The 12,838-nt window shown below is 46.3% G+C and overlaps 1 protein-coding gene across 3 annotated transcripts in view; it reads right to left on the bottom strand.

The window, feature by feature from the left end:
• The window catches only part of PAK1 (p21 (RAC1) activated kinase 1), a 123,026-nt gene that overhangs the window by 51,485 nt on the left and 58,703 nt on the right, over window positions 1-12,838 (bottom strand). For all 3 annotated transcript variants that reach the window (XM_040339959.1, XM_040339958.1, XM_040339957.1), the window contains exon 5: window positions 1,663-1,697. In XM_040339959.1, coding sequence (XP_040195893.1) covers window positions 1,663-1,697 — 35 coding nt within the window. The remainder of the gene's footprint in view (window positions 1-1,662; window positions 1,698-12,838) is intronic.

Genomic DNA, 12,838 nt, shown 5'->3' with positions numbered 1-12,838 from the left:
ATACCCTTCTACACATACTGCCCAATGTCATACCTTCTGCACTCCTCTCCTGTACATACTGCCCACTGTCATACCTTCTGCACTCCTCTCCTACACATACTGCCCACTGTCATACCCTCCACACTCCTCTCCTGCACATACTGCCTACTGTCATACCCTCCACACTCCTCTCCTGCACATACTGCCCACTGTCATACCCTCCACACTCCTCTCCTGCACATACTGCCCGCAGCCATACCCTCCTGCATGCCTCTTCTGCACATATTTCTATCTTTCGTACCCTCCGCTTTCCTTTCCTGACCATTTCCCCCCCTCATACCCTCTGCACTCCTCTCCTCCACATAATTCCCTGTGTCCTACCCTCTGCACTCTTCTCCTCCACATACTGCCCGCTGGTATACATTCTGCACTCCTCTCCTCTACATACTACCCACTGTCATACCCTCCACACTCCTCTCCTGCACATACTGCCCACTGTCATACCTTCTGCACTCCTCTCCTGTACATACTGCACACCATCATACCCTCTGCACTCCTCTCCTGTACATACTGCCCATGGTCATACCCTCCACACTCCTCTCCTGCACATACTGCCTGCAGCCATACCCTCCTGCACGCCTCTCTTGCACATATTTCCCTCTTTCGTACCCCCGGCTTTCCTTTCCAGAGCATTTTCCCCCCTCATACCCTCTGCACTCCTCTCCTCCACATAATTCCCTGTGTCCTACCCTCTGCACTCTTCTCCTCCACATACTGCCCGCTGGTATACATTCTGCACTCCTCTCCTCTACATACTACCCACTGTCATACCCTCCACACTCCTCTCCTGCACATACTGCCCACTGTCATACCTTCTGCACTCCTCTCCTGTACATACTGCACACCATCATACCCTCTGCACTCCTCTCCTGTACATACTGCCCACGGTCATACCCTCCACACTCCTCTCCTGCACATACTGCCTGCAGCCATACCCTCCTGCACGCCTCTCTTGCACATATTTCCCTCTTTCGTACCCCCGGCTTTCCTTTCCAGAGCATTTTCCCCCCTCATACCCTCTGCACTCCTCTCCTCCACATAATTCCCTGTGTCCTACCTTCTGCACTCTTCTCCTCCACATACTGCCCGCTGGTATACCTTCTGCACTCCTCTCCTGTACATACTGCCCACTGTCTCTCTTATACATGTCCTCACATCTTCTGCACTCCTCTCCTATACATCTTACCCATTAAAAAAATGTCTTCAGCATTGCTTGTAATGTCCCCAACACTTCTCTTTCTTTTATACAGAATGGATATCCGCCTCTTGGAAGGTTTCCCCTCGCCTCCTGTTACGGTGAAAACTGTGGATTTCTGTCCCTTTGACAATAGTTACTTTATCACAAATCTCAGCGGAGACAAAGTGAATTATATGTTCTAAATTGTGCAAACAAACAGAAGAGCCAGCCGTCTTTTGGTCAGAAGAGGAGGGTATTGCAGGATTGTGCCATTTTGCTTCCTAGCAGCAGCATGGAATATTGACAGCCATGAAGCCAATTTTGGACTATAGGTCCCCTTTTACTTTCAAAGCGATTTTCTGGGGCTAACTCAACAGAAAAATGTAAGAGAAAAAAAATCCTTTGACTTTGAACATAAGGATACAAGGATGGGCATCTACACTTACCGGGCTTACAGATGAACTGAAGGCAGGAGAGTTTTCTGCAAGAGAAGAAAGACAGACAGTGAATGGCTGGTCAATGATACTCCATATTAGGTACAATATTTATTGGAAGAGGTCTATGAAAATGGCAGTCAGGGACTAATGACAATCTTCTAGCAATATGCAAAATGGTCTAGGACAGCCTCTCTCAACCTCTGTTACCCCAAAGGACCCATTAAATATTTTTTATATTTTCAGGAAACCTCTGCTAAAATTAATTCATTGGAGGTCAGTGGAAGGCTTCCTTCTGGTAGTCAGTGTAAAGTATTCCCTTTACCTTGGCGACAACTGGATACAATATTCCTTACATTGGTGATCAGTGGGAAGAATGCTCCTTACATTGGTGATCAGTGAGAAGAATGTTCCTTACATTGGTGGTCAGTGGGAAGAATGTTCCTTACATTGGTGGTCAGTGGGAAGAATGCCCCTTACATTGGTGATCAGTGAGAAGAATGTCCCCTTACATTGGTGATCAGTGAGAAGAATGTTCCTTACATTGGTGATCAGTGGGAAGAATGTTCCTTACATTGGTGATCAGTGGGAAGAATGTTCCTTACATTGGTGATCAGTGAGAAGAATGTTCCTTACATTGGTGGTCAGTGGGAAGAATGTTCCTTACATTGGTGGTCAGTGGGAAGAATGCCCCTTACATTGGTGATCAGTGAGAAGAATGTCCCCTTACATTGGTGATCAGTGAGAAGAATGTTCCTTACATTGGTGATCAGTGGGAAGAATGTCCCTTACATTGGTGATCAGTGAGAAGAATGTTCCTTACATTGGTGATCAGTGGGAAGAATGCCCCTTACATTGGTGATCAGTGGGAAGAATGTTCCTTACATTGGTGATCAGTGGGAAGAATGTTCCTTACATTGGTGATCAGTGGGAAGAATGCCCCTTACATTGGTGATCAGTGGGAAGAATGTTCCTTACATTGGTGATCAGTGAGAAGAATGTCCCTTACATTGGTGATCAGTGAGAAGAATGTCCCTTACATTGGTGATCAGTGGGAAGAATGCTCCTTACATTGGTGATCAGTGGGAAGAATGCTCCTTACATTGGTGATCAGTGAGAAGAATGTCCCTTACATTGGTGATCAGTGGGAAGAATGCTCCTTACATTGGTGATCAGTGAGAAGAATGTTCCTTACATTGGTAATCAGTGGGAAGAATGTTCCTTACATTGGTGATCAGTGGGAAGAATGTCCCTTACATTGGTGATCAGTGGGAAGAATGTTCCTTACATTGGTGATCAGTGGGAAGAATGCTCCTTACATTGGTGATCAGTGGGAAGAATGCTCCTTACATTGGTGATCAGTGGGAAGAATGTTCCTTACATTGGTGATCAGTGGGAAGAATGCTCCTTACATTGGTGATCAGTGAGAAGAATGCTCTTACATTGGTGATCAGTGGGAAGAATGTTCCTTACATTGGTGATCAGTGGGAAGAATGCTCCTTACATTGGTGATCAGTGAGAAGAATGTTCCTTACATTGGTGATCAGTGGGAAGAATGCTCCTTACATTGGTGATCAGTGGGAAGAATGCTCCTTACATTGGTGATCAGTGAGAAGAATGCTCCTTACATTGGTGATCAGTGGGAAGAATGTTCCTTACATTGGTGATCAGTGGGAAGAATGCTCCTTACATTGGTGATCAGTGAGAAGAATGCTCTTACATTGGTGATCAGTGGGAAGAATGCTCCTTACATTGGTGATCAGTGAGAAGAATGCTCTTACATTGGTGATCAGTGGGAAGAATGCCCCTTACATTGGTGATCAGTGGGAAGAATGTTCCTTACATTGGGGATCAGTGGGAAGAATGCCCCTTACATTGGGGATCAGTGGGAAGAATGCTCCTTACATTGGGGATCAGTGGGAAGAATGCCCCCTCCTAAAGACAAATCATTCGTTTTCTGCTGCAGGTTCCCCTTAATGTGGCGATAGACCTGGAATCATGCAGGCACCATCAGATGAGAAACCAATCAGCAACAGGTCAAGGAACCCCTACAAAACCATGGAGGAACCCAAGTTGAGAATGCCTCATCTAGGACAATAAGCCATAAGTTGCAAATTATCCAACATGGTAGAAATCTCATTGTGTTATAAAGGACACTTCCAGTTGCATCACTTATTTTATTGGGTCTTGCATGGCCTGGCTTAGGCTGCATTCACACCTGAACGCGGCGTATGTTACCGCGATTTGCCGCGACAAAACGCAGCGTTTTTTAAGCCTACGCCGGAGGGGTGATCAACATTGTCGGCTATGCCGAACACCGAAAGCCGCCTGAAAAAAAGGTCCGGGACTTGTTTTGAGCTTCAGGCGTACGGCGTTTCGGCGTTCGGCGTGGAGATGTGAACCATCTCCATAGCCGACAAGGCGACAATACGCCTAGGTGTGAATGGAGCCTTAGGGCTTGTATAATCAGACAAATACAACACACTTTTACGGCGGCAGGTCGGCACTGCTGGGCGAGAGCACGTAGATCTACGTCATCTCTCCCAGCAGCCAATAGGGGGGTACGCGCGCCCCCCGCTCGCTCCTGACTCCCACGCGCGTGCCCGGCGGTCGCGATCACCGCCGGGCACCCGCGATCGCTCGTTACAGAGCGAGAACTGGGAGCTGTGTGTGTAAACACACAGCTCCCGGTCCTGTCAGCGGGAGAAATGCCTGACCGACAATGTATGAACAGCGATCTGTCATTTCCCCTAGTAAGGCCACCCCCCCTACAGTTAGAACACACCCAGGGAACATACTTAACCCCTTCCCCGCCCCCTAGTTTTAACCCTTCACTGCCAGTGGCAATTTTATAGTAATCAATGCATTTTTATAGCACTGATCACTATAAAAATTCCAATGGTCCCAAAAATTTGTCAAAAGTGTCCGAAGTGTCCGCCATAATGTCGCAGTACCGAAAAAAAAAATCGCTGATCGCCGCCATTACTAGTAAAAAAAAAATATTAATAGAAATGCCATAAAACTACCCCCTATTTTGTAAACGCTATAACTTTTGCGCAAACCAATCAAACGCTTATTGCGATTTTTTTTACGAAAAATATGTAGAAGAATACGTATCGGCCTAAACTGAGGAAACAAATATTTTTTTTTCATATATTTTTGGGGGATATTTATTATGGTAAAAAGTAAAAAACATGATTTTTTTTCAAAATTGTCGCTCTATTTTTGTTTATAGCGCAAAAACTAAAAAACCGCAGAGGTGATCAAATACCACCAAAAGAAAGCTCTATTTGTGGGAAAAAAAGGACGCCAATTTTGTTTGGGAGCCACGTCGCACGACCGCGCAATTGTCTGTTAAAGCGACACAGTGCCGAATCGCAAAAAGTGCTCTGGTCTTTGACCAGCAATATGGTCCGGGGCTTAAGTGGTTAAAGGATAAGTGTACGTTTCTTTAGCGACAAAGCACCCGGTCTTTCGAATATATCATTAGTACCTAAAAGTCAATTCACGGGTCATAAGGTTTCTCTTTAAAGTGAAGCGAAGATCATCAAGGAGCTGCATTTTAGGCTATTTGCATTATGGACATGCTGGGGGAGGGGATCTAAGAGCGATAATTGCACTAAAAATGCACTTTAAGTAAATCGGTCGCAGTCATGGACATACTGAGCATATAATGGGAAACAAAATAAATAAAACATACTCTAATGCCCTGTACACACGATCGGATTTTCCATCGGAAAAACCTTGGATTGTTTTTCCGACGGAATTCCGATCAAGCTTGGCTTGCATACACACGGTCACACAAAAGTTCTCTGAACTTTCGACCGTCAAGAACGCGGTGACGTACAACACTACGACGAGCCGAGAAAAATTTAGTTCAATGCTTCCGAGCATGCGTCAAATTGTTTCCCGAGCATGCGTCGGAATTTTGCACGTCGGAACTGCTACAGATGAACGGAATTTCCGATAGGAATTTTTTCCGTCTGAAAATTTGAGAACCGGCTCTCAGTCTTTTGTTGGTGGAAATTTCGACAGCAAAAGGCCGATGGAGCCTACACACGGTCGGAATTTCGGAACCAAAACCTCACATCAGACTTTTTTTCGGAATTCCCGATCGTGTGTACGCGGCATAAGGTTACCTTTGGTGAAAACACCACATTAAAACAACCTGTAAATTCAGATATAAGTTCAGCCTGAAGTGATCAGGTTTGTTGGAGGTTTGCTTTAGATCAAAAAAGTCCATTCAAATTAAACACCAGCAGCCCATTTGTGTCCAATGCTGTCCACCAATAAACGGTTTTACATCCATACGAATTTACTGACTGTTTCATTGGGTCAGGGGTCTCCAAACTTTCTAAACAAAGGGCCAGTTTGTGGTCCTTTATAGGTAGATTCACAAAGAGTTAGGCCGGCTTATCAGTAGATAAGCCGACCTAACTCTGAATCTACGCCGCCGTATGTTTAAGCGTATGCTCAAACAGAGATACGCTTAAACAAAGCTAAGATAGGCCGGCTTGCGCCGTTATATCTTAGATTGCAATATTTTGGATGGCCGCTAGGTGGCGCTTCCATTGCGGTCGGCGTAGAATATGTAAATGAGTAGATACGCCGATTCACGAACGTACGCCCGGCCGACGCAGTACTTTTACGCCGTTTACGTAAGAGATAGGCCGCGTAAAGTTAGAGCTAGGCCCTAGTTGGAATAGTAATGTCAAGTATGGCCACCGTTCCCGCGTCGAAATTCAAATTTTTTACGTTGTTTGCGTAAGTCATTCGTGAAACGGGATTTACGTTGTTTATGTCCACGTCGAAATCAATAGGCCGTGCGGCGTACTTAGCCGCAATGCACACTGGGTAATGTAGGCGCCCGGGGCATGCACAATTCGCAAAGAGCGTAAAAAACGTAAGGTCAAGCCCCATTAACATACAACACGCCCCCCTCAAACACATTTGAATTAGTCGCCCTTACGCCCGCCGATTTACACTACGCCACAGTAACTTAGCAGGTAAGTACATTGTGAATCATGTGCTTGCCTCGCTAACTTACGGCGGCGTAGCTTAAATTCCTTAAGCTACGCCGCCGCAAAGTTGAGCAAATGTACCTGAATCTAGCTATAGGTCTTAAAAGGTTGATTAAATATGCAAATGAAGGGTTGGGGAATTGGTGATGGCTGACATGTGTTCCAGGAAAGCCTCTTCCCTCTTTCCTAAGCTGGATGACATCAGGCTAACCCCAATGTGGTGATTCACCAGGAATTAAATACGTAATGAGTCACCCAATGCTCATCAGCGAGGACACAGGCAGCCAATCAGAGGAGAAGAATACATTCACTTCTGAAACTGCTGAATGCTGACATCATGGCAGCCAGTTTCTCAAACAATGACATGTAGATGGAAAGAAGACTACTGCACATACACTGTATTACCAAAAGTATTGGGACGCCTGCTTTTACATACACATGAACTCTAATGGCATCCCAGTCTTAAGCCCTGTACACACGGGCAAGAACCTCGTCAGGAAAAAAAAAAAAAACGTTGTTTTCCCTGACGAGATTCTTGGCAAGAATCTCTTGCTGCCCGAGTGTACACCGCGGTTCTCTTGAAAGGAAAGAACGCGGTCCCCCCACATATATGCAGCCATGTCCCCCCACATATATGCAGCCATGTCCCCCCACATATATACAGCCATATCCCCCCACATATATGCAGCCATGTCCCCCCACATATTGCAGCCATGTCCCCCCACATATATGCAGCCATGTCCCCCATATATGCAGCCATGTCCCCCATATATGCAGCCATGTCCCCCCACATATGCAGCCATGTCCCCCATAGATGCAGCCATGTCCCCCATATATGCAGCCATGTCCCCCCACAGATGCAGCCATGTCCCCCATAGATGCAGCCATGTCCCCCCACATATATGCAGCCATGTCCCCCCACATATATCCAGCCATGTCCCCAAACATATGCAGCCATGTCCCCCATACCTAATGATGATGCCGCCACCGCCGCCTTAATCACCGTGCGGCGAACATTACAAGCAGCTTTCGTTTGAATAGCTGTTTTCCCTGCCACGCCGTGTAAAGGACACTCCCCCTTGCTCGGGATTGGACAGATCCGTCCAAGGGGGAGTGTCTATACACGGCGCGGCGGGCAAAACAGCTATTCAAACTAAAGGTGCCTGTAATGTTCGCCGCACGGTGATTAACGCGGCAGCGGCAGATTTGCGATATACGGCGGCGGCGGGGGGGCGGGGCGGGGGGCAAGTATTCTATTTAGGCATCGGGGGTATTTGCGGGAGTACAAGTACTCCCGCAAATACTCGGTATCGGTCCCGATACCGATACTGGTATCGGTATCAGGACAACCCTAATTTCGAGCATGCGCTGGTTTTTCACGGCGACAGGCAAGTATACACACTCTCGGGTTTCTCGGCAAGAAAACTGCCGAGAATCTCACGACGAGAAAAATAGAGAACATGTTCTCTATTTTTTCTGTCTAGATTCTGGGCAGTTTTCTTGTCGAGAAACCTGAAGCCTCGTAAACACGCTCGGGTTTACCCGGCAAGAAAGCTCTGCCATCAGTTTTCTTGCTGGTTCTTGCCGAGAAAAACGAGCGTGTGTACGAGGCTTTAGTCTGTAGGGTCATCATTGGGAGGAATTGTGCGCCATCATTGGTATCATTGGGAGGAATTGTGCCACATCACTGATGTCATTGGGCCCCATTGTTGGTGTAATTGAGAGAAATTGTGCCCCATCCTTGATGTCATTGGGAGGAATAGTGCCCCATCGTTGGGGTCATTGGGAGGAATTGTGCCCCATCATTGGGAGGAATTGGGCCCCATTGTTGGTGTAATTGAGAGAAATTGTGCCTAACCCTTGATATCATTTGGAGGAATAGTGCACCAGTGTTGGGATCATTGGGAGGAATTGTGCCCCATCCTCGGTGTCATTGGGAGGAATCGTGCCCCATCCTTGGCATCATTGGGAGGAATTGTGCCCCATTACTGATGTCATTGAGAGGAATTGTACCCCATTGTTGGTATCAGTGGGAGGAATTGTGCCCCATTACTGATGTCAGTGGGAGGAATTGTGCCCCATTGTTGGTATCAGTGGATGAAATAGTGCCCCAAGGGATAGATAAAAGCAAGCAAAAGGCTGCATCTGGCCCTCATGCCCGCAGTTTGAAAACCAATGCTACTGTTAACAATGAATGGGGTAGATTCAGAAAGCAATTGCGTCTGCGTATCCATAGATATGCAGCGTAATTGCTTAGTTGCGCCGGCGTATCGACTTCTCCCGATTCAGAAAGCTCGATACGCCGACTGCAGCCTAAGATATGACTGGCATAAGGCTCTTATGCCCGCATATCTTAGGCTGCATTCTTACGCTGGCCGCTAGGTGGCGTTCCCGTAGTGGTCAGCGTAGAGTATGCAAATTGCATACTAACGCCGATTCACAACCATACGCGCGCCCGGCGTTCGAGTTTTACGTCGTTTGCGTTCGTCGGTTTCTGCGTAAGGCTGCTCCTGCTATTAGCAGGCGCAGCCAATGCTAAGTATACCCGTCGTTCCCGCGTCGCGATTTTTGAAAATGACGTCGTTTGCGTAAGTGAATCGTGAATGGCGCTGGACGCCATTTACGTTCACGTTGAAGCAAATGACGTCCTTGCGACGTCATTTACCCCAATGCACGTCGGGAAAGTTTCCCGACGGAGCATGCGCACTACGTTGGGCTAATTTAAATGATCCACGCCCCCTACGGGATCATTTAAATTACGCGCGCTTACGCCGGCCACTTTTACGGAACGCCCCCGCAAATTACGGAGCTACTGCTTCGTGAATCAAGTGTAGCGCAAGTAATTTACGGAGGCGTAGCGTAAAAAACGGAACGCTGCGCCTCCGTAAGAGTGCGCAGTCCTACCTGAATCTACCCCAATGTCAACACACCACACAGAGCAATTATTGTGCATTGCGGTAAAATACAGGGGTGTGAATGGGCCCCAAGTGGCAGTTGTTGGGTCCCCTAATAAACTGCGTTCCCTGCATCTTCCAGGGTAAGAGGAAGAGGCACACAGACGAGAGAATAACATATCTGCAGCGAATCAGAAAAATTCAACCCGTTTTGTGAAATTCAGCAGGTTTTCGTGTTCTGTAAAGAGAAGCGCCGACAACTAATCACAATCTATTCATCACATTCCATGCAAAGATGTGAAAACCAAAGCAAGCGCCCCCTGGACACATTCTAACCATGGCGGGATTTACATGAATTATTTGGCCTTGCCGGAGAGCAGACGGTTTCTGAAGATGCCGTGGGTGAATGCCAGTCCCTCATACCGACACCCCGCTGAGCAAACACAGTAGCGCAGTCAGCTGCAGCAGGGCTTGCCAACCCAAACAATGCGCCCATGTCTGAGGATGGTCAGGGGAGGGACCCGGAGAGACGGGGAAGGGGACGGCAGGATGCCGGTGACTCATATCGGAAACAATTAGAATCTATTGCTTGGCTTGTAAAAATCCCAGAGAGCCCAACGCCGCCGCCGCCGGCAGCTTATCAGAAATGTCTGGCTAAGTGAGGAAAATGCTGACAGCAGCGGCTGAGGCTTTGCTAAGAGATCAGATCTCACACCATGTGCTGGGAATACTACTACTTACTGGGAGCCGGGATTTACTAACATCTACCGGGACTGCCAGGGAAAAATACTAGACAACTATATGCAGGAGAAAATGCTTTCTAATAAAGAGAGAAAAAAAAAGAAATAACGAGAAGCTTTTTCCCTGTCTATAAAGAAATCACTCATTGCTCGGGAAGCCTAATGCCGCGTACACACGATCATTTTTCGTCATGAAAAAAAAAAAACGAATGCCACGTACACACGGTCGTTTTTTGTGATGAAAAAAAACAAAGTTTTTCAAACTTCATTTTAAAAAACGACGTTGCCTACACGCCATCGTTTTTTCAAAATGCTCTAGCAAAGCGCGGTTACGTTCAGCACGTACGGCAGCACTCTGTTCCACTCAAGCTTGCGTCATAACTTGCTTGTGAGCATGCGCGGGTTTAAAAACGTTGTTTTAAACGTCGTTTTAGCCCACACACGGTCATTTTTTATGACACCAAAAATCGACATAAAAAATTTAAGCATGCTCAAATTTTTTTTTTTTGTTTTTCAGAAGACATAAAACGACTTTTTCCCCACACACGGTCATTTGACATTTTTAAAAATGACGTTTTTTTTCATCACAAAAAACGACCGTGTGTACACGGCATTAGTCTTTAAAAACGTCATTTAACCAGTTAACAACCGCCCTATAGAAGAAATACGTCTACAAGGCGGTTGCTTAACTCTGGGAGGACGTCCATGGACGTCCTCCCAGAACCGCGCTCCTGCGCGCCGTCTGGGGCGCGCACACGGGAATGTCCGTGATCGCCGGGTCCTGATAGCGGCGGTTTACCACGTGATCGCTCCCGTCCAATGACGGAGGAGATCACTTGTAAACAAACCAGCGTCATGTGATGACGCCGGTTCCTCCCTCCTCTCTCTGTACCGATCGGTACAGTGTGAGAGGAGAGGGGGGAGAGCGGAAGCAGCAGCAGCTGCTGTGGGCTGGATCTGTGACAACTGCATTCACAGATCCAGCCATCCATCCCTCCCTGTGCAATACTCTGCAATAACATAAATACTCTGCAATACCCCCCATACTCTGCAATACCCCCCATACTCTGCAATACCCCACACTACTCTGCAATACCCCACACTACTCTGCAATACCCCACACTACTCTGCAATACCCCAAAATACTCTGCAACGTCGCCTATGGGGATGTTTAAGCAGCGAAGTTTGGCGCCATTCCACGAGCGTGTGCAATTTTGAAGGGTAACATGTTGGGTATCTATTTACTCGGCGTAACTTCATCTTTCACATTTATGCAAAAGAATGAAGAAAAAATACTAAATTTGCTAAATTTTATAACAGAAACAAAGAAAAAATTCATTTTTTTTTACAGAATTTTCAGTCTTTTTCCTCTTATAGCGCAAAAAATAAAAAACCCAACGGTGATTAAATACCACCAAAAGAAAGCTCTATTTGTGTGAAAAAAAGGATGAAAATTAAATTTGGGTACAATGTTGTATGACTGAGTAATTGTCATTCAAATTGTGAGAGCGCCGAAAGCTGAAAATTGGTCTGGTTATTAAGTGGGTTTACGTGCCTGGTGGTCAAGTGGTTAAATTGATCGTGTGTGGGCTTCACATCATTTTTCAGTTTCTGAAAAACGACAAAAAAAAATTCGAACATGCTGCATTTTTTAACGTCGTTTTAAAAAATGTCGTTTTTCGGGTTGTAAAAAATGATCGTGTGTGGGCTAAAACAACGTTTTAAACCCGCGCATGCTCAGAAGCAAGTTATGAGACGGGAGCGCTCGTTCTGGTAAAACTACCGTTCATAATAGAGTAAGCACATTCATCACGCTGTAACAGACAGAAAAGCGCAAATCGTATTTTACTAAGACGGAATCGGGTAAAGCAGCCCAAAGGCGAATAGAACTTCCCCTTTAGAGTGCCGTCTTACGTGTTGTATGTCACCGCGCTTTGTTCATAATTTTTTTAAAACGATGGTGTGTGGGCAACGTCGTTTTTAATGATGAAGTTGGAAAAACTTTGTTTTTTGGACATGCTGAAAAACAGTGTTCTCTTTCATGCCGAAAAATGATCGTGTGTACAAACAAATTTTGAAAAAAAAAAATATTTTTGAAAATCAGAAAATTTGTGCATTTTGTGATCCCATGACGCCACCATTGATTTCTAAATTTGACCAACCAAGCCATCAATTTCGACTCAATTTCAATTTTCGTGGCCGGGAATCTTCTTTCCTTTCCGGGAATTTTCTTTTCTTGCACATGCGCATTTCTTTTTCGATTACATTTCTCGCATTATTTATAAGAAAATCGCTCCTTTTTCAAAAAATGTCCAACATGTCCGATTACTCAAATTCGATTGCCGCCAGTGGAGGTGCGTCCATAGAGGGCGCCGGAGCGCCGCCCCCCTCTTGCTCCCGCACCACCACTGAATACAATACACAGATTCATGCATTGCATGAATCTGTGTATTGCTGCTGCCGCCCACTATTCAGATGGCTGCCCCCCCCTGGCAAGCGCCGGCCATAAATAACGGCAGCTGGTTGGCTTTGG

Source organism: Rana temporaria, chromosome 2, assembly GCF_905171775.1.
Source record: "Rana temporaria chromosome 2, aRanTem1.1, whole genome shotgun sequence".
NCBI lineage: Eukaryota > Metazoa > Chordata > Amphibia > Anura > Ranidae > Rana > Rana temporaria.
The sequence above is the reverse complement of the archived record's forward strand: the minus strand, read 5'-3'. Positions and strand labels throughout refer to the sequence as shown.